The 27,407-nt window shown below is 32.5% G+C and overlaps 1 protein-coding gene across 1 annotated transcript; it reads right to left on the reverse strand.

Moving 5' to 3' along the window:
* Positions 1-322: 322 nt before the first annotated feature.
* On the reverse strand, positions 323-27,407 carry LOC110029094 (phytochrome-associated serine/threonine-protein phosphatase). The gene is made up of 10 exons (XM_020731221.1): positions 27,170-27,407; positions 25,759-25,905; positions 25,590-25,657; positions 14,365-14,422; positions 8,204-8,314; positions 8,042-8,092; positions 1,327-1,470; positions 1,148-1,243; positions 975-1,046; positions 323-714 (listed from the first exon to the last, which is right to left on the reverse strand). The coding sequence occupies exons 1-10, from the start codon at positions 27,248-27,250 to the stop codon at positions 631-633; spliced, it is 912 nt and encodes a 303-aa protein (XP_020586880.1). The 5' UTR covers positions 27,251-27,407; the 3' UTR covers positions 323-630.

Raw genomic sequence — 27,407 nt, forward strand, 5'->3', positions numbered from 1 at the left:
AAATGGTAAGATATTTTCCACATGATATTAAAAATACAATAAAGGAATATGAATATTTTGATATTAGATATGTAAATACATAAAACTTCTGTGATATGTATGTAAATGCCCTCTTCCATTTTTAATAGCAAGAGCCTTGACTACTATAAAATTTCAATAATTTACTGTATTATTACAGATTTGCCAGCAATAAAAGCAACCTACAATGATGCTAAACATATAAAACATTATACAAATATTACCCACACAACCCATACAACAAAGATATACCAGCAAAATGTCAGATTGATAAGTCACAAACAAGCAAAACCATAAGAATCTTCAAAATCAACAATAATTGCAGAAGAATAATGATAAAATCAAGAGACTAACATGAATATATAATACACAGCTGCATTTGTAAATATCAGTATGGCTAACAGAGCAGACACTATAATGATCTTTTTCTTCTCATCAGAAATATTAAATTCTCTCTAATTGAACCACTAATCTGCTCACAGGTTGAATTATACCTCTTCTTTTTCAATGATGGCCTCCATGAGCATGGAACATCAATATGCAGCACAAATAAACCCATAAAAACTGCAAAATTCAAGCATTGTGGGGAATAAAAATGTAAAAAATCAGCTTCTACAAGAAGTATGGAACGCCTGTTCTTGGTCCCCTCATCTGATTATTCTCCTCTGTCTCTGTGAAGAACTTCACCTCTCTCTCCTATAATCAATAGAAAAATTTTGTCATCTACAACTTTATATTTATTTACATTACACCTAATATCTAAACCACATCCCATGAAAAGATATATTTCACTTTTAGATAAATTAACATAAGTGGTGTTGTTAATATGAATTAAATATTAGGAGGCCAAACAACTATAAAAATTTACCTGTAAGATATGTAAATACATAAAAAGTGATTGATGTGTAAATTTTCCAAATTTAAATAAGCTAATAACAGAGGTGTAAAAAGCATACCATGTTCTCATTGAAACTAAGTATAGAAGCCACATTTCCACATCTATAGCAGTAATTTGGTGCAGACCAGACCTACAGAAACAACTGAATCATTACTTCTGCTGGCTGAAATTTTGCCAAAATCATACACAAATTCATGACAAATATATATATATATATAAAGGTACACTCACAGTGACAAGGCCTTTGTCTTGGAACATGTACTTCAGACCTTCCTGGACAAGTTGATGTGCTCGGCAGACCAGGTCGAGATTGTTGATATGATTAAACTATGGATTCAAACATTAGCAAACCAAAATTAATCAGAAAGAGCACTTGTTTAGGAAAATCGGCATCAAATCGTATGGTGTACCTCCGAAGTCACCCGAGAGCCAAAAAGCCATCCTGCTCCTCGCGGACTTACAGCCCATGTCTCTATCTCCTCAGGATCACTCCACATGAGATCACAAAATGGACCCTCGTGAGGAATTTCACAATTTCGATCAATAACCCTCATCTGCAGCCATTAGGAATCAGGATGTCTTGAAAATATATAAATTATTCTATGTTTACATAGCACAAACTAAGATACTTCACATATATAATACCTAAAGCTAAGCTGTCCAGGAACTGCTTTCACTTGTTAATATCTCAGTTTTGTTAGCAGCGCGTGCAAACAAACGTTGACAACATGAATGAAGATTTACATACATACCACTCAACTTTTATGTATTTATATATCTAACACCTAAACTTCAATTTTCACACGCATACCAACTTATGCACGAAAGTGTGTATTTCACTTTTTTAACAGTTAAAATAGTGGTATTGGGTAAGCAGTAATGATTTCAATGATCAATGTGATGACAATTGAAAAATGAAAGAGAAAAGAGGGTGGAATTCTGTGAGTGGATCCTAGTTTGCAAAAATTATACAGAAGTTTAAAAGAAGTTGCCATAAATGCAAGTATTCTCCCAATCCCGCATAAAAACGAATGAAAACACCCATCTACCATACGAAAACAAATGAATTACATAGTCATAAAAATATTTATCAAGCCATTTAATTATCATATATATATATATAAACGCCCCATCCATATCTTTAATCCCAAAAATAACTAAGAAACAACATCTACCATCTTAATCTAGTTGGATTCACCTGAAATTACATAGCTACATTGATAGAAGCAGCTACAACCATACTGAGCTAAGAACTAAAGACTATTACAATCCCACAATCTTTGGCCACAAGGTAAGATTGTTAAAACTATCACTACTACAACCTCAAGAGGGATACAATGAAGGATTTGCTAGGTATAAGATAGCTAGAATCTTCTAAAATAAACAATCAATTCTACACCCAAGAAAAAAAAACAAAAAACAATTAAAGGCAAGATAGTTGTATTTCATATAAGCATATCCATGATCATCATCATATGTAGATTGATCTCTCACTGCACAAGATACCTCTAATATCCACCTATCAATAGTGGATAGTCTTATCATAGCTTCTGGAATAAAATTAGTATGGCCATCTGAGAATTATAAATTATGTATTGAATATGAAATTAAAAGCTTGAAAAAAAAAAGAAAAGAATCTGATGGTTCAAGAAATAAAGTCAACTCAAATATATTAAAAACTAGAGTAATGCTAATATTTTTTGAGATATTTAATTTGTAAGTATTAATCATATATCCCCTTCTTTGGATTCAACATATGCTTAGTAAACATCTTCAATAGTCTTCTGGTTCTCATAGTTAATAGCAAGCTTATGGCGAATATTGTCATGCAAATCAAATATATGAATAAGACAATAAAAAACAATATGCTAAATGTAAGAAAATGACAAAATTCATGCACTCTAATAGACGTATTAAATAGTTATATAACAAAAAAGAAATTACACAAAGTTTTCTTCAAATAAGTAGCAATCCACACAAGTCTACAACATAAATAAAATAAATTTATAATATGGTGGACAACCTCCTTATATATAAGTAATTTATATGATTCAATGATTAATCAAGTTGAATTATTTACCATTGGATCCAACCAAATTTAGGTAGTACTGAATTTCAGGTTTGGTTGCAGCTGTTTATCATTGATGAATTCATAGATAGTATATAATTTAACATTCTCAATAATGTTCTTTAGAAATTTGCAAATTAAAATCAGACAACCAAAAATAAAATCAATATCAATTTTGTTATTTTCCCATAACATAACATCGAAAGATAACATCTCAACTGGTCCTCAAGTGTAACGTTATTAAATTGTTAAATTAATTCAACATTTCATGATTAAGGATGTATACAGATTCAAATTGTGGTTTAAGTTCATACATGATCTCATATTTTATTTCTTTACTCAAGCTTAATTTAAGAATTAAGTTCATGGATATATTCGAACATAAAGTATGGATCAAGTTCTAAAAAAAACAGGAGGAAGGAAAGAGAACTATGTGAATGAAAGATTTTAGAAAGACTTGTGCCATTTTTTTTTCTCCTGGTATTGTCGTTATCTTGATTCATGAGATCTCTACTGTTACCTAATTAATTTTTGTATTTTTTGTAACTATTATATAATTATTATGGGAAAATTACATACATGGCACCCAATTCTTATGGATTTACCTATATCACACCTTACTTTCATTTTTACACACATAGCACTTTACCTATGGATGAAAAGATGGATTTGACTATTAAAAGATAATAATGAGTGTTACTTTGCACATGATATTTGTAATTATGAAAGTTAGGTGTACGATAGGTAAATATGAAAGTTTTGGGAGTTATGTATGTAAAAGCCTCAATTATTATTCTGCAAACTCACTAATTTGTGCATTATTATAATTTTCTATTATTATTATTCCTTAATTTTGTATGTTTCCCATTAGAAGCTCTCTTAAGCAACACAACAACGATAGCAATGGAAGCTACAGCTTATAAAAAATACTAAACAATCCTAAGACTATCAAATTGGATGGAATCTACCAAATTTCATTAGATATATGTGCAGTAATGGAATCTACCAAATTTCATTAAGTTATATGTGCGATATATATATATATATATATATATATATATATAATTAAGAGAGCTTTTAATAAGAACATACAAAATTAAGGAATAATAATAAAAATAATAATAGAAATTTATAATAATACGTAGATTAATGAGCCGGCAGAATAATAAATATATAATAATTACAAAAAGAGCACAAATTAATGGGGGTAATAATAGAGATCTCATGAATCAATATGGTGACAATACCAAACAACATCAACAAGCCTTTATCCCACCAAGTGGGGTCGGATACATGAATTCTTTTTCTCCATTATGTCATATTGAGTGTCTATTTTCATTTAATTCTACTAAATTAAGATCATTTTTTTATACAACATGCCCTAATCCTTTTATGGTGACAATATAAAAAGAAAAAAAAAAGAGGCAAAAGTCTCGCGGTGGCCCCTAAGTGACTAAATTATACAAAAATTTCACAAGTTGCCATGAATGCAAGTCTAATACTTGTATGAGATGGCCTCTTCCAAAATTCTCCCAATCCCACCCTTAGCCAGAGATTAAAATCCCATATGAAAAGAATGAATTATATACATATACATACCTCAAATACAAATTTGTAATCACAAAAATGACTAAGAAACATCTATCATCTCAGCCGAATTGGATTCCCTTGAATTTACATAAATGATTGTCAATAAAGCTTTATCCTTTTGATACAATGCCAAGCAGCTACACTACAATGACAAGCAGCTACAATCTCAATGAGTTAGAAGTAAAAGTCCATTACAATGCTTCATTCTTTAGCCATAAACTAAGAATGTATAAACTATCAATATTGCAATTTCAAGAGGGGAACATTGTAGGATTTGCTAGGTATAACATCGGAATAGCTAGAATCTTCTAAAACAACCAATTAATTCTATGCATACTTCAGATAAAAATCAACTAACAAATCTAGGCAACATAATTGAACTTCCTATAAATATAGCCATGATTATAATATGTAAACCGATCAATTCCCTGCATAAGCCACCTCTAATATCAACTATCAATAGCGTATATGATTCTATGACCAATTATAGCTTCTGACATAAAACTAGATAGTTTAGAATTATACAAATCATGTATTAAATATGAAAACAAAAGGTGAAAAAAAGAGCAAACAATCTATAGCATTAGTTAATGGTTCTGGATGTAAGCTCAAATCTATTAAAAACTAAAATAATGATAAATTTTTTGGGGGATTTCAAACTTGCAATTATTAATCTCAATTCATTGTATAAATTTGTATGATCATGTTTTTTTAATACATAATTTCTTAAGGGATAATGTTTAGAACCTTTCTAAGTATAGATAAAACATAATCTTTTAGCCTTCTTTGGATTTCACATATTCTTGTTAACATCTCTAATAGTCTTCAGAGTACATAGTTAATAAAAAGCATTCGGCAAATATTGTCATGGAAATCTTACATATGAATAAGATAATGAAAGACAATATGCTACATGTACGAAAATGGTAATATTCATGCTCTATAATGGATATATTAAATAGTTATAATGCATAAAACTGAAAAAAAATAAATATTAATAAGATACCACAATTTATTATACATGTATTAATATGTATAATAAATATTAATAAGATACCACAATAAATATTAATAAGATACCACAATTTATATATATGTATAACTATAATAACTATATTTATTATTTGATAAGTAGCAAGCCACATATATATGTATAACTATAATAACTATATTTATTATACAGTGGGCAACCTCCTTAAGGAGTCCTTAGATGCAGGTAATTTAAATGATTTAATGATTAATCAAGGTGAATTATTTACTAATGGACCTATTCATATTTATAGAGTTCTGAATTTAGGGTTTACTAGGAGGAAATTATCATTATTTAATTCTTAGATAGTAAATAATTTAACTTTCTCAATAACATTCTTTATAAATTTGTAAATTAAAAGCAGAAAACCAAAAATAAAATCAATAACAATTTTGTTATTTTTCAAAGACATGATATGAAAAGATAACATCTCAATTGTTAAATTATTAAATTGTTAAATTAATTCAACAACTTCTAAATATAATTTATTCAATTTTCATAATTAAGAATCTGTTTATCTTAATTTTGATTTATTTGCTAAACCTTGATTTAGGTTAAAATTCATGAACGTGTCTAACATAAATTATGGATCAAATTCTACAACAGGTCTGGATGCAAAATAAAACGTAGGATCATTCTGTAAGAACATTTTTTTGGCATCTAATTCATCATTTAAAGAATATTCAAAGCTACAATTTCTTCAATAGAATCAAATTTAATCACGCATGGTGCATATGTCAGCATGCATTTAACAGGCATTAGGTGAAAGATATAGAACTTTTCCTTGAAATATTAACTGAAGGTGCAGTAATCTTAAAAGATGAAACAACTAATAATATGTTCAAGCTCTAAAACTCTAAAAAAGACCACATATATTTACTCTGGAGAAGTGTAGCTTAATTAATGCTTAAATTTCTTGCATTAGACCTTTAATAAACCAGATATAAATAAAATAATAATTTTAGAGCAAATTATATTTGGCTAAGAAATCCTCAGACACATTATACGGAGCTTATTTAAAAAAATTAAGCATGCAATTGAATTCGACAACATTACAAATGACAACTTTTGTTCCTTAAATATATGGTTCACATCAATTCAAGTAATTGTTGTTTTTGTACAATAATTCACCAAAATAGTGTAGCAAATACTAATAATTTTTAAAGCAATTTTCACTCTTTGAAAATTAGATAAATTATGCCTTTCAGAAAAATTCCTATAGATTATCTTTCCAATTTGAAATACAAGCCTTTATCGAATGTGGGAATATAACTTTTAACTTGGTGATTGTGGTGTGAATATCTTTATCCTAATCATCGTAACCCTATTTTTATAAGTAGAGATCCATGACTTGTTTAAAGATCATTCATTGATTGAACATTAATATTTATATCCTATTAATGAATTCATGCATGAAGCCAATAGAGTGTGACTTTATATCAAGAAAAAAAAAGAACACTCTGTGAGTTCTTCTACATTGAAGTAATAAATAGAATTGAGTATAACAAAAATCATGCACGTTAAATTTGTTGTGATTGAAAGAAATTAAATTATAGGAATTCTAACTTGACATAATCTGCTTTTGTTTGAAAAAATAATTAAAAAATTTGAAGGAGAAGAACGAAAATATCAAAAGGGGAAGTACCCAAAAAATTAAGTCCCGTGCTTTAGTATCTCCTTGAATTCAAGTCTCGCACTTGACCAATGATTGAAATCTTAAAAGCAAATGAAAAAATAAAGATAAAAACTATTTTACCGCCCATAGGAAATTTTATTCAAGTCATCATTAAATTTGTGCAAGTCTCAAAACCTTGTTTATAATAATAAAAAATAGCTAAGAAATAACCTCAAACCACTTGAAACAGCCAAATTTCCTAAAAACTACACAAATATCGCTAACAAAAGCTTCAAAAGTTTCTAATATAATGTTCAAATCCCCAATACCCTCTCAAAATAAATTAAAAAAAAAACTGGCAAAGAGAAAAATGTCAACATGCTTAAGGTAGCAAATTGGAATGAGCTTTTAACTACGAGTTTCATATAAAAAGGATGAACGCTATATTATAGTCTTTGGATAAGCAACATCGAAAGAACAGATCATTATCTGGAGCTTCAAACAAAGATAAGAATGCATCATTCATTATAAAAAATAGGAGGATTTACATGCATACCACTCAATTCCTATGTATTTGCATATCCAACACCGAAAATTTAATTTTTACATATATAACACCTTTCCTATGTATAAAAAGGTGCATTTCATTTTTAAAAGGAAAAATGGTGGTATTTTGATGTGACATGAAAGCTTTAGGTGCTACAAATGTAAAAAAGTAAAGTTTAGGCATTAGATGTGTAATTACATGGGAATTGGGTGGTATGCATGTAAATGCCCCAAAAAAGTAGAAATGATAGCAAAATAAAACAATCTAAACCTGACCTGATCAATAGTTCTGATATCAGGAGATAAACCACCGTGGACACACAACACCTACAATTTTAAAAAGAAGTGAAATTAAACATTATTTTGATCCCAATAAAGAGGAAATTTTAGAGAAAAATCGTGAGTTTTGAAGTAGTTACAGAACAGGAAAGTGGTTACCGTTCCATCAATAATTGCTGACAAGGTAAGGTAGTCAAAAACATCAGTGCAGTATCTCCATGCATTAGCATTCCCATATTTTCTCTGGCACTCATCATAAAAACCATAGACCTACAGAAAGCCGATGTAAAACCATTAAAAAAAAACACAGAAGAAATGAAATTAAAAAAAAAAAAGAAAACTGCAAAGTTAGCTCAATAACTCATGAAAGACATACTGCACAAAAATGCTCCTTAATATGCTAAAAGGTATAATTTATTACATTATCATTCAGATAACGAAGATGAGCATACAAGCCTCATCGAAGCCTATTCATAATTGAAGCCATGCACCATCCTGAATCTAATATCACAAAACAGTGCTTAAAGAATTGAAAATACTGGAGTTATAATAGATAACACTGAAAATAATTTGCACGGAGGGCATGCTGCAAAATAATAATAATAATAATAATATTCTCCTCCAGCTTAAAGGATTGACCAACAATGATACCTTCTGACTGAAAATTGATCCCAACTGGTCCCTCAAGACTAAATTGAGATCAATTTTATACAGTCAAGGAACTAAACTGGGATCATTTAGGTGTCATGATTTCCACACAAAGTATCAATTGGAATCAATTTTCAATAATCAGGGTACTAAACTGGAGCATTACAAAACCCTTGAACTAAATTGGGCACATAGTCCAGAGATAATTTTGAGATCTGCCTTTCTAGCTCCATAAGTAACGCAGGTGCCGGCTTCATCCCGCACAGATGCATGAAACAGCCAGCCGGTTCAGCTGACTGGCATAAGGCCAGTCCAGTGGACCAGCTAGACCAGGTGGCATGCCTACCGGGCGGGATTTGTATTGGGTAGGAGCTAGCAGGTGAACCGAGCCGCACAGGGAAGCCGTAACTCGGCATTTTAGGGCATCTGCACGATTTTGGTAAGTGTGAATCCCTTTCTCACGTCAGTTGAGACCTCCATTTCCTCCCCCACACTTCTGAATTGAAGTTTGTCTCGTTTTTCGTACATTTTTCATTTCCAGTAGCTGTCAGAGGCGTTGAAAGTGATTTGAAAGCTTCCGTATGAATTTTAACACAAAATCAGTGAGGGAAAAGTGAAGATTAAGGTGTTGGGAGAGTTGGGGAAAGAAAATAAATGTTTTCAGAAAATTAATTTATGCCAAGAAGCACATTTGAGATATGTTTTGGCTAATAAGTTATGTTTTGGGTAAATGCATGTTATGAGCCCAAAATTTATGAATTTCTACGATTTTTATGATTCCCAAGTTGTCTATACGAGGCGGCGTGCTAAAGACGAGCGTGTGAGCACTAGTCGTAGGGCTTCTCCATCAAGTCATGTAAAATAATTTTATGCTAATTTAAGAAAAAAAATAATCTTATATGGATTTTCATATGATTTTTCGTTCGACATAGATGCATTTAGACTTCTAGCTTATTGTAGACGATTACATGCTTAAAATGTATGAATGTTAGTTGACTCTTTTTACTGCACATGTGATGCTATGTTATGCTATGATACATAGCATGTATTCATTTATGATTCATACATAAATATATATATATATATATTGATTGCAGTAGATTATGTTTCAAAATGGATTAAAACATTGGTTTACCTCAATGTGATGCTTGAAGTGTTTCAAAATTTTTAATTAAAAACATATTTACAAGATATGAAATGCCTAGAGTAATCACTACCGATAGAGAATCTCAATTTTGAAATATTACAATTGGAAGATTGGTCAAAAAATATAATATAATGCATTAAATTACAACTGCTTATCATCTCCACACAAGTAGTTTAGTAGAAGTATATAGTAATGAAATTAAGAGAATTTTGGAAAAAAGTGTCAATCATAGTAAGATGGATTGGTCTGTTAGATTAGACACCGCATTATGAGCATACAAAACTGCTTATAAGACACCTATTGCTATATCATCTGTAGATATATATATATCTGTAGATATACAGATATATATACATGTATATACACATGTGTATATACACATGTATATACACATGTGTATATATATACATGTATATATACATGTATATACATGTGAATATATGCTACAAATATTATGTTTTAAGAAATATTATGAGTAATGTTATGGGTATACTATTAAATGAGTGTTGCATGTACACTATGCAGGGATGTAGTATTCCCGACTCCTGATATTTATAAGAAGACGCAACCCTAGAAACCGTTGAAATTAGGTGGTGACAGAACGTTAGGGAACCATGGGTATCAGGGGGGTTTATTGATAATTGTTATGTTGGGGAAAACCCAACCTTTATCGATAGTTTATATGGTCTTTAAGACAGGGTGACGATCCATGATGAAAGGACATGGAAATAGTTGAGTCTTATACATTAAATAAGTGATATTACTAAGAAATGACATTGTAATGATTATAAATTATAAAAATATCTATGAATATGTTTTTCATTATACTTATGATTTCATGCCCACGACCTATATGTTACACTATAATCTTGATTTTTGTACTACCTGCTCTCTTTTCATGTTTTCAACCATGCTAGCATGTTATTACTTGTGTGTGTAGGCATGTACAGTTTCCTATGATGATGCACATTGTTTCTTTTTCATGTATAAAATCTTATGTTGGTCTTGATTATTTCTTTGAGCCCGTTGTTGCTCATTCTTTGTTGTTGGCTTCGGGTAGGGTCAATGAGCACCAGAACTAATAGTCAGGTGTGTCTTTTACAGCTTTTGCACGATAGTTTTGAGAGTTTTGTACATATATTTTGGATACGTACTTTTATTATATATGATTTAAGAGCTTTGTATAATTTTCACTTTTTGGATGATATGATTTTCATGCTTCCAAATACGTATATGAATGAATTATGAAATACAATGTATCGCGTATGTTGCGGTAATCAAGTTAGACCAATTCATCACTCAATGAGTCCTAATTATAAAAGTCAGGACCAATGCTGGTGAGAGTTGATCTGACCAAATTGTCAGTTTTTGTAGCGCTATGATAGATCCTACCAGGTGGGTTAGTTGAAGTGTGGCACCGCCGCACCTTTTATTTTCCTCCTTACATGATCTCCCTATGGGAAGTCGTCAATTGCAATTTTTTATAAATGGATTGTCGACCGCCCTTACCTTTTGTGTGAGAGATTCTTTTCTTATTCCTTTCATTTTCTTCTCCATAGAGGAGTCTATAAATTGTTGTTTTATGGATGTTGGGTTCAGTTTTGTTGTGTTTCAGATTTCAGATTTCTATGTAGAGTTACTTTCCCTTTTTCTAGGGTTGTATCCGAGGATAGATGGAGCTCCGGTCGTATCCTACTCCAAGTAGTGTTATATCTTCTTCAATACTATTCCCTAATCCTCTCTTTCCTTTCCCCTTAGCCACCACACATCCTCCTCGGTCTACTACCCCCTGTTGTTGCGCAAATCAACCGCCTAGCCTCTCACCTACTGTTGTCTTTGTTATCTAGCCATCTCGGACCCCATCATGCATCTACCAGACATCTCCGAAGCAACCTCCTTGTTGTCCGCCTTTTGCCCCGCCAGCTAATACATCCCCTTGCCTTCCCTACCACTTGCCTTGCTACCCCACTCCACCCCTCAATTCAGCCTCCTACCCTCTTCCCAACCTACCTCGTAGCCCTCCACCAATCCCCTTTTCCTTTCCAGTTTGTCTTATTGTAGCCCTATAAATATGTTAAAAAAAGTTTGCTTTTGGGTTTCCGTTGAGCTCCTAACTAATTTCGTTATCGTTTGCTATTAATCCCCCTGGCCAATTTTCAAAATCAGCAAGCCTAAACAACTTTTTTGCACCCGCCATCAATCACACACACCCTCTATCACCTCCAACAAATTATTTCCTTCCACAACCCAAACCTTCACCAAAATTTTTATTTCATATTCCTTAATCCCTGGTCATGCCACCAAGGAGAAATATGCTCTAGCCTACCCGGGAAGAGATACGACGAGAGCTTCGTTGCCTTCAACACAGACTTGCGAAAATTGAAGAGTTAACACAGCAAGAGGTTACCTTCAACCGAGATCTGGCGAGTCGAAAAGGAGAAAAGGAGGAGGATCGGAATCCCTTCCATAGGGAGAATTTTAGCGATGAAGAAAACAAACCACGACGTTTCGAAATCCGGTATCAGAGAAGGCCTAGAGAGGATATTTGAATCCCTCCCAAAGGGAGAATTCCCGAGAGGAGATGTCATTTGCGGGACACAGATGAATTCATTGATTTGTTTGCAAGCAGTCGGGCGGATATTCAAGTATATAGATGTGTCAGAAGATACGTAGGTCAAACTAGTTGCTATTAAGTTGAAGAAAAGTGTCTCCTTATAGTGAGAGAACGTACAGCGGCAGAAGAAACGTGAAGGCATTGATAACATTACCAAGTGGGAGAAGATTGAGAAAGTCATGCTGAAGAAAAATATCTTCCCCATCATTCTCGTCGGGATATGTTTATGAAGCTCAACAATCTGCAACGGCGGGATCTTTCAATGGATTTCACAGTCCAGTTCAACCACTTATAACTGAAGTGCGCACTAATAGAGCCTAAAGTGCACACTGACAGAGCCAGAGGAGCATACAATAGCCAGATACCTTGGGGACCTGAGATCTACTATTAATGTGGAGTAGCTACAGCCTTACTGGACGTCTGGGGTTGTCCGCACTAGCATTGAAGGTGAAGAGGCAGCAAAAGCAGAGCAGACAACAACCATTCTTCAGCAGTAACCTTTAGGCAGGCAGTTACCTACAACAATGAGGTCCAAGTGCTACCAGAATTGAAGACAAAAACCAGAAGCGCATAAGGTCGAAGTTCCCCCAACCCCGAGAGACTGCTGAGGATGCAGGCTTCATCCTGCACGGATGCGGGAAACAGCTAGCCAGCTGAATTGACCGGCTTAAAGGGGCCGGTCCAGTGGACCTGCTAGGCCGGGCAGCACACCTACAGGGCGTGATCGCCGCCTTGTCTATTTCCTTACATGATCTCCTCCATATGGGAAGTCGTCAAACATGATTTTCTATAAATGGATTGCCGCCCGCCCTTTCCATTTGTGTGGGAGATTCATTTCCTTTTCTTCTCCATAGGGGATTCTATAAATTGTTGTTTTCTGAATGTTGGGTTTAATTTATGTTGTGCTTCAGATTTCAGATTCTTGTGTGGAGTTATTTTCTCTTTTCTAGAGTTGTATCCGAAGATGGGTAGTGCTCCGGTTGTATCCTACTTTGAGGCGCTGTTATATTTTCCCCGATCATATTCCCTCTTTCCCTTCCCCTTAGCCACCGACCACCCTGAGCACATCCTCATTGGTCTGTCACCCCCTGTTATGTCGCGGATTACCCACTCAGCCTCCCACCTGCTGTTGTCTTTGTATTTCCTTTCCAATCTGTGTTATGTTGTCCTATTTCTATGTTAATAAAAGTTTAATTTTGGGTTTTCCGCTGAGCTCCTACCTAGTTCCAGTATCAATGAGTCTTTAAATTGCCGTTTAAAAAAAAAATATAAAGTAGGATAGAAACTACGCTACAATCTCAAATTATTGTGAGGCAAGCAAAGAAAACTCCGCAGCATGGTTTTCCAATGTAAGAGAAGCAAGAGAAATCAGATCCCTAGTGTTTCTCCTTCCATATATAACCCAATGTTAGCTTGAACAAAGTTAACTGAAGATTTAACTAGTACATAAAAGAAAAATACCGATAAACAATCAGGAAAGTAAATTGGAAATAATGAGCCACTAACAAGCAAATAGAACATACAATTCCCGGATTCTCTACGACATTCAATTATTTGAAACATTAATCACCAAAAATAGTGTTATGGCACAGAATTCAATCTCCTCGCCATTTCCAGAAAGAAAAAATCACCTAGAAAACCAGAAAAGGATCATGCAAAATCACAGAAACAACTTAATAATTTCTTTTATATGCTACATAAAAAGTGATGACTCTCCTAGTACAATGATTAAATCAAACTAGCTTTAAATGAACCATGAAACAACCCATAAACAAGAGATAAGTATAATTATTAAACTGAAAAAGTGGAAAAACATTTTTTTAGATGTTAAATTTAAAAGCTCAAACAAGTTCAAATTCCTTCAGCATTCACTTGCATAATTAAAAAAATAAAAAAGAAAGAACAGCACACCTGTGTTAGTTGCCTGCTTTCATGATTCCCACGCAGAAGGGTAATATTTGCCGGATATCTGGTGTTAAATCACAAAAACAGAACTCACATATTTCTGTCAGTCACGTAAATAAAAAAGAAAATGGAACTGCAAGTCTGGAAATGAGATAAATAAGCTAGTTTTTAGAATTTCAACAAAATCAACCCCAATTAGTAGGGATAGACTAATGATAAAAATAGTAATGAATCAAAAGAGCAGTTCATCATTATCAACTCAAAACCGAGGCTGTCTACTCAGAAATAGAAAAGTAACATGGGCAAATCATGGAGTGGTTCATCACCGACATGGACAGAGAGTAGTTGCTCAGGAAAAGACAATCAGAGTGGCAGCTTTAATGAAGTTTATTACCCAAACTGGTCCTGTACTATAAAGCCCATATGTGCATATTTCCGTGTATGGTAGAAAAATCTTCTACTGAGTTGAGAAGCTACAAAAAATAGTAAATTTTGAAAAGCAGACAGAACAGGGTTGGGCTGAATGTTGAATTCACCATCCCTACGACAAACTGAACCCGGTTAGTGAAAAACTAAAAGAAAGTGTATTTTTCCACAAAAAAACTCGGCAAATTTGGCTGTGAGTCAATAAGGATTGATATTGTTCAAAATTCAAACTCCACAAGGCTTGTATGGTTTTTGAAAGAAAATCAATGAGGTATGTTGTTCAATTGAACGTTAAGAAATCAAATCTTCACAATGATATATTGGCACTTGATTTAAAGTATATGATAGTGACTAAGCATGATTTTCTTGCTATGTTTGGGGAGCATCTAACATAATATTCAAGATCAATACATATCAGCTAAAGAATCTTTAATCTTCCACATAGCATGAAAAAGTTAGTAGCTAAAGATGTCTCAAACATATTCATGGTAGATTATGCGTACATCAGGGATCTTAAAAGATAAGAGGCAGGAGTTATTAATTAGGCACACAAATGAGCTACAAAAACAATAGTACTTTTATTGTTCATGGTCACAGCTCCTCGTAAGGTATCTTAATGATTTCTACGTTAAATGAAAATATAACTAGTTACAAGAAAAAAAAATAGAAATATCATTCCAATAAATGTTGGCCTACCTCTTGATATATCAATACAACATATATATTTTTTAGTGTTTTAATGAAACATTATAGCATTCATATCCCCTATAAAAAAAATCATACTTCAAAAGAAATTTAAGTTTGGAGTTTAGGAGAGGAAGATATAAATTAATAATGATTTGATTGTTTATGGACGATATCAATATATAAACTCTCTTATGCACGTTTCACAAGGGTGGGTTATAGTGAATCGTGGCAACTCATCTTTAGTCAATAAGGCTATAAGCCGGGATTTAAGTATCCTTGCGGAATTTTTGCATAACCCCTTCCATTCCTGAGGGAAGCGTAATGACTTGGGGTAACATGATCTTGAGAACCTTCAACTTGTTCATCTTTTATTCACCTTATTAGTATGAGATGTAATTTGAAGTTATTCATGTAAGCAAATGGAAAAAATGCAAGGGAAATTTACATACATTCTTGTGTATTTACATATCTAACACCCAAAGTTTAATATTTACATTTATAATAGTTTGGTGCTATAAACCTATGCAAGAAAATATGTAATTCACTTTTAAAAATGTAGCTCATACCGTTCTAGGGCTCCTATAAGATAGTTCGGAAAAAAATTAGTGGGGAGGTGGTTGTGGAATAACGAGAGAAGGCTAATATGTGTGTTTGATGGTGTTTGGAAGAGATTGAAGGGATAAATTTGTCGTTGGGCAGCAGGTTCAACATCGTTGTTGGTTGTTCTGGCTAAAATCAGCAAGTAGGACGACGAAATGGCATGATGTGGGTGATGAGGAGGTTTTACCACATGTTCTTAGGCTAGATGCAGATGCACCACTTGCAAAAGGAGAAAAATACACCACTCATTAGGGTAGAAATCAGATATTACAATCTCCAAGACACAAACAAAACAAAAATCCAACTAAACCAGAAAATAATAACATATAAATAGTTCTCTTCTAGAAAATAACCAAAATAAAAATAGAAAAATAAAAAAATAAATTAAAAATGAAAGAAATATGGTGAAATATGAAATTTCGGGTGGGCTTTGTTGGTTGCACTAGCTCGACTCGCGTTTCTCCCATAATATTACGTTCAGCGGCCCGGTACTATATCAAAATCACAATTTCCATGGTCACAAGCTACGAAAGATTTGTGTCCCGTAAACCTGGCTCCCCCATCATTCTCTGAAGCTAGGAGAGGCTTCTTCTTGTTATGGAAGGATTGGATCTTATTGTCAGTTATTCTTTCTCACAAAATGCGTAAAGAAATTTCTAACGCTACAATCCATCACTTTTGTCAGGCCATCTATCCGTGGGTGCACCGTTGAACTGAACAAACACTCATCAATCAACGTATTTTACATAATTTTTCAAAAAGAGCTCAAAATTTTCTCATCTTTAACTTAAGTGATGACAAGTTGGACCTCCCTAAGATATGGAAACTTAGAAGATAGATTGTATATCCGAAAATCCATAAATTCGCCAAGTAGCAATTGTCCTTTGTTGAAATCGGCTCCTTAAATTAACCGACCTTTTGGACAACTAACGTTTGCCCTACTAAAGCGTTTTTTAAAACCTGTAAAAAGATAGTTTGTGGCACAAAATCCTCAAATTTTGTATGAGCACTCATTACCTCAGACTTACTGTCTTTTACAATAACCAATGTCAGTCCTGCTGGAGTCATGGGCTCAGCTTGAATCACTAGTATCTCTCACTCGCTGATTAGTAGTTAGTACTCATCTCCATTCTCCTCATCTGCATCTTCACCATATGTTTCCTCTACTATACCCTGCTCAATGAAAGATAGCACCCTTCTTTTGAGCAATCTGATGCGATGTGCCTAAAGTTGTGGCACTTGACTGAAAAAGATTTAAGAGTACTAGAGGTCTCCACTTTTCTCCACATTGAACTGATTTTTCCTCTATCAAGATACGCTAGGATGCTTCACTATGTGTACTCCTACTGCATGATCCTGGGGTTGAATTGTGACTAAAGGGTAGTGTGGATAACATAATACTGTGTGTTGTCTCTCCATCTTCAGAGCTAGGGATTGAACATCCTATAATGTACAATATAACTGCAACTATATCACGTTCCGAAGAGAAGATCTCAATCCCCCCATATATTGAGCTATGGTGTTCTCTTCGAGCTCCACTAGCTCAAATTTTAGCAAAAGTTGCTCGAACTCTGTTGTGTACTTCTCTATTGAGAGATCTTGTTGTTCTAATTGGTGAAACCACAAGAACCTGTCACGTCTGTAACGTGCTAGAAGATGCTTGCGTCGCATCACCCTCTTTATCTTAAATTAGGATGTAATTTTGCTTTTTCCCCATCATTGGTGTAAGTTCAAAATTTTCCACCACAATGAAGCATTTTTCCTGAGCTTGATGACTGTCAATTTTACCCTTATGTCCGGTAGGACATCCTTGCATTCAAACACCCATTTCGCTGCCTAGAGTCACTTGAGGAACTCGTCCAAATTCATGTGACCATCAAAATCAAGTAAATCCACCTTTACTCCAAAATCATCATCTATCCTATACTTAATGTTGAATCGGTGTGGCATCGGCTCTTGGTCACTTAAGAAATTTATTGGTGTAACCATCTCCTTCAACCGGATGGTCATCGTTATTGTTGTTAATGACTTCCCCAAGTTGTCTTCTTTTAAAATCAATGAGTCTCTGCTACAATGGAATGTTTTCTCATTGCAATTGAATGCTTTCTCATTGCATGTCCTCCAAGATAATTATATAAGCACCTCGTTGAGTTTTTCTCCTTGGCAGCATAGAGTCTTGTTTTCCAATCAATATTCTGATAGGCTCTGATATCAAATGTTACATTTCTAGGGCTCTTAAAAGGTATTTCAAAAAAAATATTTAGGGGAAAATTGATTTTGAAATTGTGAGGGACGGCTAATATGTGTGGTTGACATGTTTTGGAAGGAATTGTGTGGATAAATCTATCGTTGGACAGCGGGTTCGATGTCGTCGTCGGCTGTCATAGCTAAAATACATAAGTTGGAAGGCAAAATGGCGTCATATGGGCGGAGAGGTTGTTCCAACACTTGTTCCTAGGCAAGATACAGATATGTCACTTGCAAAAAGAAAAGGTAACAACACTCTTTGAAGTAGAAATCAAATATTGCAATCTCCAAAACACACAAACAAAGTAAAAGTCTATATAAACCAAAAAATAAAAACATATAAATAGTCGCCTACTAGAAAATAACCTAATGAGAAATAGAAAAATAAAAATAAAAAAATAGGAGATAAAGGGATAGGAAACATGTCAAAAAGAAAATAAATCTCTTGAAAGAAGCAGATTTTGGGTGGCTCTGTTGGCTGCACTGTAGCCTGACTCGCGCTTCTCACGTGATCTTGAGTTTTGCAGTCAGGCACTATAAGAAAAATCTTGATTCCCACTGTTACGAGAGTCCCGGTTTGTTCTGCATAAGTTTTGCATCTCGTGACCCCAGCTCCCACGTCAGTAGTGATGGTGTTATTTTTTATGTGATTTTAAAAATTTGAATGGTATGCATGTAATTATAAATGTTTAGGTTTTAAACAAGTAAACACATAAGAATAGTGTGGTCTGCACGTAAATGCCCCAAAATGCTATTGAATTTGCATCTAAGAGTTTGATTTGTCAACAAAGGAAAGTAGAACACAAGAGGTTGGAAGGAAGTAATAGAATCAGGTGATTCCTGAGTGGAAGTGGAAGTATATTACCAAGGATTTTGTTGAAGACTGACCTGGCCTCAATAAGGCATAATTCTATTTTAATAGTTGTATATGACCTCAATAAGTTCACATATTTTATTCGTATGAGTTCTAATAATTTTGTAAAACTTTAAGTTCACAAGATAGATCTTGCATGCGAATCCAATTGGTGTTGTTTTTGATAGACATTCCCTGTTCATTTTTATATTTAAATTTAAAGGGAAAAAGCATTAGAGTTTTTTATAATCATTTCTAGCCATGCTTCTCAAATTCAAATAGATGACTGCAATCAAACTATTCAAGAACTTCAATTTTTTTCAAGAACTATAAGCTCTATGGCATTTGGGGTACATCAAATAACATTATTTGCATAAAAAATTATTATGCCTTTAAATTAACACCTATTATTATGAGTAGTTTGCCACAATCTGCGTTGGAAAGAACGCTATTGAATTGTATTGTTGGTTAGATGATGGTAACTCATACTCTCATAATTGATTAAACTAAATAAAGCCCTAATTTATGTGAAAATAGGGTAGATTACTCAATATCCTCATTTAATTAGAAGCAACCACCACTTTATGCTACTCAAAAAATTAAAAAAAATAAAATGGAGACCTTAAGAAAGTTAGACATTGCATGTAAGAAGTTTATCAAAGCGACAACAATAACTCCAATATTACGGCTAGCTTAAACATATTACTTGATGGTTATTCTTACATTATTTCTACATGCACATTATGTAAATTAAAGGTGATTTTCCATGAATAAAAAAAAAACATGAGAAACAAGGCACCTCGCTGAAGAATTTTCATACAAACAGGTCAAATATTTTTTTCTTGTTGAATCAAACAAGTAAAAGATATAAGATCTACTAATGTTTGCAAGTGGGGCTATCTCCTTCTACAAACATGAGGCTTTATTCCCACTATTTTGGAGATTTCTTTCCTTCTACTTTTGTTTAGTGCTCTGAATTTGATTGTTGATTGATTGCCTTATTGGTTTTATTTGAATTTGCCACAATTTAAGATTTAACAAGTGCATGGATTTCAACTAATGTGGTCTTCTTGGTTCTATATTTCCAAAAGTTGTGTCTAATAGAAGAGTAAGGAATTATCATCTCAATTGATTCCAATAAGTGTTGTTTAGTTAAATGTTGAAATGCATTCATAACTAAGTGTAAAATAAATACAATACATCTATTTACATAGAGTGTTTGGTTCACTATAAATTAAATTAAATGAAACTATTTTTCTATACGGATGGTTGTAAATTGAAAATCAAATATCTCATCAAAATGAAATGGTAATATTAATATTTCAATATTAGAAACCCATTTAATCCACATAAGCTTACAAGAAAGTTCATCAAACTGCACAGAATTTATAAATTCTGAAGTACTTTCGAATCCCATTCACAACTTGAATGAGTTTTCATTTAGGGTGTTTATTTTATTAATTTTTTTATAAACAAAGCATCCAACAAAAAAAATGTCTATTTTCAGATTTTTTTTTTTTGTTCTTCCAGAATTTGCTTCCCAAAAGCTGCTTTTTGAATAATGAATAAAATCCAAAAAAACAACTTTTAAAATTTTGATCGCAAAAATAGAGAACCATAAGTTGCAAATATAGCACTTCAAACAGTTGGCAGCAACTATTAAATCCCTAAAAGATCCACAGAGCCACTAAATCCATTGCTTAAATAAATCAGAAAAACAAAAAATTATAATTTTACTATAAAGCAAAACTTTTATTACTAAAGGAAAAGAGTGAAATTACGATAGCCATTGGGAGTGAGGGGCCACCAAATTTGAAAAACTCATTCCATGGTATTGGTAAAAAAAAAAATCTTCCACGTTACTTCAATCACTTCCTTCTTAATCAGTCGTTAATGTTGGCTTCTACTATCACAAACAGATGTGAAAGAACAACAAAATGGATTGAGAAAAAATGGAGTAAGCAAAGCATGTCATGAATGGACACAATAAAATGATCTTAAAGAATTGAAGAAATAATGGAAACAAGCATGTTCCAAATAGGCAAGAAGGAATTATGAAATATACAATTTTTCTATTCCAATATAACTGAAATTGCTAAAAAAAACATATTTGCTCAATGTTTTTGGGGAAGTATTGCTACTCAAATCAAATATTCTTGAGCTACTATGAAATGTAAACTTTAAGAATAATATTTGACATTCATTATGACATTTAAAAGCTCTTACAGCCAAATATTATTTGCTTAGAGAATGCTAAGCTATCACCATCCATTCCATTAAAATTTGTATAGATGAAATTTTAAGCTACAATTCTCCGATGATAATAAATGAGGCTTAAGGCAAAGCATTAGGGTTTGAAATGACTATAATAATCCTTACGTTAGGACTACTAAAACCTTGATAAATATTTCCAAAGAAACATCACAATCAGACCATCCAAAAGACTATCAAATACATACTAAAACAAGTATCTTGTAGGGTCAAATTTAACCTTATTGAAGGCATTCTAGTTGATGAATATGTGATAAATGATATTAGAATTAAAATATGATCTCACAACTAATTTTATAAAATTGTATCTGACCAAAGTCCACATTAGATCATTGAGCTAAGATTATAGAAGACTTAAAATCTATATAAAAATTAAATTTGAACATGAGATCATTCCTAGACTTAAGTCCCATTTAGATTTTAAATTCATCCCTAATTTAAAACTGAACAGATAATGCATGCTGAACTAATAAATCAATTGAACAATTTGATAGTATAATTCCTATTAAGGTATGTAATGTAACTATCTAAGCATCCATGAACCAAAATATATTGATTTTGTTACATATTCTTGGCTTCATGCAAATGAACAAATAGAAATTTATGATGAAAGCCATATGGAATCGACATATCAAAGTATTTACTGATCAATATTTCATCATGATAATTCGTTATACCATCTGTATAGTTTTCTTTATAAAATTTATCGTTAAAACAAAAAATACAACCTATATAAATCAAATATATTTGTATAGTTGGGTCGTTATCACAAGAAATCTTTATTGAAATTAAGCATAAATATTAATCTTTATTCAGTTTCTCTCTTGGAATCAGTCATAGCAATATCCATGAGGAAGCATATATCTACTTTAGTATTATGGTTACAAGTAACATATCCTATTGTATTATCCATTAATTATATGCATAATTTTCATGAGAACATTTACAAGAAAATTGAACTTCATTATGAAAATTAAAAATCTAAGTTCAAAAAAAATAAAAATTCAAACTAATAGATAGGAATAAGATTCATCTAAGCCCTGAAAAGTTTTATAAAAAAATCCTTAACAAATTAATTAATAGAAAAATAAAACCAACGAATAAAAGAACAAATTGGGATGAATCTTACTAGTTGGAATTCTCCAAAAAATTTAGTACTACTCCAACAACTTTTATATCTTATTTATTTTATTAGTTAGAGTTCCCCAAAAAATTTAGTATTTCTACAACCACTTCTATATCTTATAAATTTTATACCATGAACCATCTACCGTTACATTAAATTATTCTCTATTTTCACCTCACTTGAAATACATATCCAACACATTTTATACACAATACTAAATTTTTTATATTCAACTTATTCTTGAAGCTATTATTGGAGATGGAGATTTTTTGGTATGGTTATCTTTTTTTTTTCTTTTTTTCTTTTTTTTGTTGCTTGTGCTATAGAGTGTTGTGTTATGATATTGTGTTGTCTATCAAAGTTACGGTTTGAAACCAAAAAATTGTGTATTGAAGCATTCTGTTTTCATGAAGTGAGGCATTAGACTCAAATCAAACCATAAATTTAAAACAAAAAAAAACAAAAAATAAAAAATTTAAGAATAATCCTTCTTAGGACCCAGCAATAAGTAATTTTATATAATTAGAGATTGATTTTCTATCAAAAAAAATTAAGGGTAATCCAAAAATAGCATGGCAAATAGTCGTACAAGTATTTGATAATAAGGAAAAATCTAAAATAAAGAAATAGACAAAAACAGGAGGTCTAAAATAAATAAGTAAACATGTTCGATAATAAATTAGTTCTCACTTAAAATTCTTAATTAAAAAGCCTTTGCCACTCTCACCACCAGAAACATCATTGTAGTTCATTTCTTTCTCGCATCCATCATCCTCACTTGTATCAATATACTCTCAATCTTGCATCATCTCCAATATTAACCATCTTCCTCTTCACTCATCAATAAAATTCAATAGGAATGTTATTTTAAACAACGATTATATTGATCTTATATAATTTCCATTATATGAATTTTATATTAACCCTTTTTATTACTTTTTGTTCATTTATCAAAATACTCGAAATTGAGATCTTCTCTTTGTAGTTTATAATACCACTTAGGCTTTAGACAGTTGAGTAAAAAAAATAAACATATTATAAACACTAAAATAAAAGTGTGTGCCTTAATAAATGTCTCATTGCACACCCAAAACAATTGAGGTGTTTACCCTATTCTCCCACTATGGACATAAGCCTCAAGGCGCATTGCATGCACCTTATATTGAAGCGCGCCTAAATTTGTGTATTTTAAACATTGTGTGAAATGAAAAATTGCTAGTATAATCATGTTAATTAATTTTCATAAGGATTGTAGTAGTTATGATTATATGGTAAGAAAAACCATTATGATGCTAATATAAGTATGCCAACTACCAAAATAAAGATATGACGAATTCATAAGTAGGTTGTTAACTTTCAAACAATGATATTCTTTTTAATAGTGGTTACACAAAAAACCTTAAAACTTTTTTGTTCAAGGAAGCAAAAACAAAAAATAGAAAGTTATACCAAGTGAAGAAGAAAACATGCCCGATGTTGGCAATGGATACCACAGATATCTAATAAATAAAAAGATAAGTCTGCATGATATCATTCATATTTTTTTCTAAAAAAAGTGCAACAAAAAAGCCAAGAACTACTTGATAATTATGAACTAGAGAATTTTTCAAAGTAAACTTTTTTACAAGCCAAGAAAGAGATCAAAGGATCAAACCCTTGGCGACTAGAATACCACTCTTGCAACCGTCTTAGCTTGGTTCTGCATTAGTAGATTTTGTCACTGCTTTTCTTGGTAGCCTTTTGTTGCATCACTCACATGATTTTCATAATCATTTAGTGACTTTGCAGGAGTAATTATATGGTGTTCTTTTCAATATGGACCTAAGATCTCAATTACTCGGCATTGCCTTAAATGCTAAATTATTGAGCTAGCAAGATTTCCTCTATTATCGGGATGTTCTTATTTATGGCAATAGTCAGGCAATTTTTTCATGTACTATCGGGTTTTACATGTTGGCAATTGACTCTTTCACAAATAATTTTGTTTATATTGTAACAAATGGATGGGAATTCCATTAAATTTTATAATTATAAAGAGAGGTCTTAGACTTGTACAAAAAAGAAAAAATAAATAATATTAGTTTAAATTAAATTTTAGTTAAATGTGTTTTTACTTCTACTTCCAAGGACAAAATCTGTGATAAAGTAGGAGACCTATGATTTTCAATAGAGGTTATATACATAACCACACATGGGGCCTGATTGTACCATTGTGTGATTGGTTTTATTAAAATCCAGTTGGGCCTCAAAGAGTGCAAGGATTTAATTCTTTGAATGGCTTTCTCGGTTGTAAATTCCTAAGTGTTATTTATAATTGCAGACTATCTAATTTGATTCTTAGTTCACTATCTAATTTGATTCTTAGTTCTTTGAATTTTCAAAGAAAAGAATGAACATTGTCAATATAAAGTTTGTACGAACAAAGTTTTGTGTATATTGCATGATTATAAACATCTAGCAAAAGATATGCATTTTAAACCCTATACTGAAAGATGCTTTTACATTAAAGATATATGATCAAATTGTAATAATTCCCAAAAAAAAATTTTACCGCCTTAGTTATAAAGTAGTGAAGTTTATGGAACCCACGTAGGTACAGGGAGAATTAATCCTATTGTTAATACATCTAGGTGAAAGGCATATTAGTTTAAAAAAAAGCTATCATAAGAGATGCCACCCATTATGTAACAAGTGGGACAACCTAACTGTTTAACTTCAACTAGAAACAAGCACACAAAAAGTCCATAAATCTAGCTTGCCCGCAGCAATTTTAGCCAATTTTCGTTTCAAAAAGATAAAATGAAACTAGAACTGAAAATCAAGAAAAAAGATCAGGGAAAATCAAATACAATGTTGAAAATTCATCATGTAAAAAAGACTGAATTCATGATGTGATACAAAGCACGCATGTCTTTCCACTCTATGCTGTCTGTAATTTATGTAATTTAAAGGGAAATATAAATGAGACAATATCTGAAAATTACAAGAAAAAAATATACATATTAGATTTGCGAGTAACACCTGGCTTTTAGAAGTAACAAAATGGTGAAGACTTCCAAACTATTATATCCTCGATCAACAAAATCACCCTGGCATAAATTTAAGAGAGTTAATTACAAGAAGCCCAAATTAAGAATCACTGAATAATAAAATTATCAAATTGGGTGACAATGAAGCAAGAAATACTTGCCATAAAGATGTAATTAGTCTCTGGAACATGACCTCCAGTTTGAAAGAGTTTCATTAGGTCATGAAACTGACCATGAATATCTCCACAAACAGTTACAGGGCTATTGACAGGTTGTACATTTGACTCTTCAATAAGAATTTCTTTCACCTGATGGATTACCAAAAAAAAGTTCAGAACAGTGGTATTTTTTGTGAAACTAAGGTAGCCATTGATGATGATGACAAGAAAACAGAAAAAAACAAATTAAGTTTCAGAAATCCAAACAAGAGTACAACAATTTTATCCAAAATTTGAGTGAAGATCAATAAATATAGCAATTATAATCTAGCAAACCCAGTAAACTTCTAGAATAAACAGTTAAAGCAAGTTCAGCATTAACGATGGAAAGCAACTACTTGTATTTCACATCGAAAGAACATATGCCCATGCGTAAACTACAAATTATTCATAAGAAATGAGGCTAAATGTGTGTTTTTCATTATTTTTTCTCTTTTTTCTTCTTACTCTTTTTTTTCTTTTTCTCCTCCTTTTTTTCACCCGCTACTAACTCCTAACTTTTAATGAGCCAGGTCCAACAGTATGTTGCAAGAAAATAATTCCATGACAACTTCAACCTATTTTTTGAGCAACTGAATAAAACACATCACACAATTCTTCTGTATTTACAATTCTAACAGCTAAACATTCATAATTACAAGCATACCGCTCAAATCTTTAACCTCACATCAAAAATACGACCGTCATTACCTTTTTAAAAGTTAAATACACGGTTTATAGCACCAAGGTTTTATAAGTCTAAATACCAAACTTTGGTTGTTAGAATGTATGTAAATTTCCCATAATAAAAATAGTTCAACAGGTGCATGATCTACAATTTTAAGCAGGAAGAGACAAGTTTAGAATCACTAAAACACAGTTTCTATCTGACTGCTCGTATAATTGATGTCAATTATCAGTTCAACCCCAAGATCTAAGCCACCTAGTTATTATAGTTAACTACATCTGCAAACGTTTTGGAAATATTGCATTAATTCTATCATATATATCGCATGAAATATGTAACATAAAACCTAAAAACATTATTCTTTGAAAGGCGGGGAGATTCCCTTCCATGATTGAGCCAGCCATCGAGCCATAATAGATAAACAAAACAGACCACGTGTCATGCATTTTTCATTAGCTTAGCATCAAATATCCAGATTCACCGAAAAGGCGAAGAAAGGTCTAGGGCACGGGAGTAGAGCTCCGATAACAAGAGGACCAGGCTTGCGAAACCCTGATTTATGCTAAAACCCTTGTGTACAAAGGCGAATTTATCCTAGAAACCTAAAACGAGTAGAGTGGCCGCAGGAAATGCTCAACAACAGATTAAAAAACTGAAATTTCAGAGAAACGGAGGTTGTGGGCTTACATATTCACAGAGGAGCTGGAGTTCGTCTTCCATTAGATGCTGGCCCTCCTTAACCTTAGATATCCAGGTATCCAAGTCCATCGCTCTCCGGCCGCCTCTCTCCCTTGAAGTTTGATTGAAGAAGAAAAATCGAAGGCGATGAGAGGAAGCAGAAATCGAATGCAAGCCAGGGCACCACTAGAAGGGAAGCGATATCGGGAAATTTGCGAGCGCAAAAAGAAAAAAAAAATTAAGGATT

This window comes from Phalaenopsis equestris, unplaced genomic scaffold (genome assembly GCF_001263595.1).
Source record: "Phalaenopsis equestris unplaced genomic scaffold, ASM126359v1 Scaffold000548, whole genome shotgun sequence".
Lineage (NCBI taxonomy): Eukaryota > Viridiplantae > Streptophyta > Magnoliopsida > Asparagales > Orchidaceae > Phalaenopsis > Phalaenopsis equestris.

Bases quoted from the DNA above. Each gene is read 5' to 3' on its own strand.
- LOC110029094 (XM_020731221.1), bottom strand. From the start codon at position 27,250: ATGGACTTGGATACCTGGATATCTAAGGTTAAGGAGGGCCAGCATCTA. The intron at 25,906-27,169 runs GTAAGCCCACAA...GTAATCCATCAG, and splicing joins TCCAGCTCCTCTGTGAATAT to GTGAAAGAAATTCTTATTGA. The intron at 1,047-1,147 runs GTGAGTGTACCT...TTGTTTCTGTAG, and splicing joins AAGACAAAGGCCTTGTCACT to GTCTGGTCTGCACCAAATTA.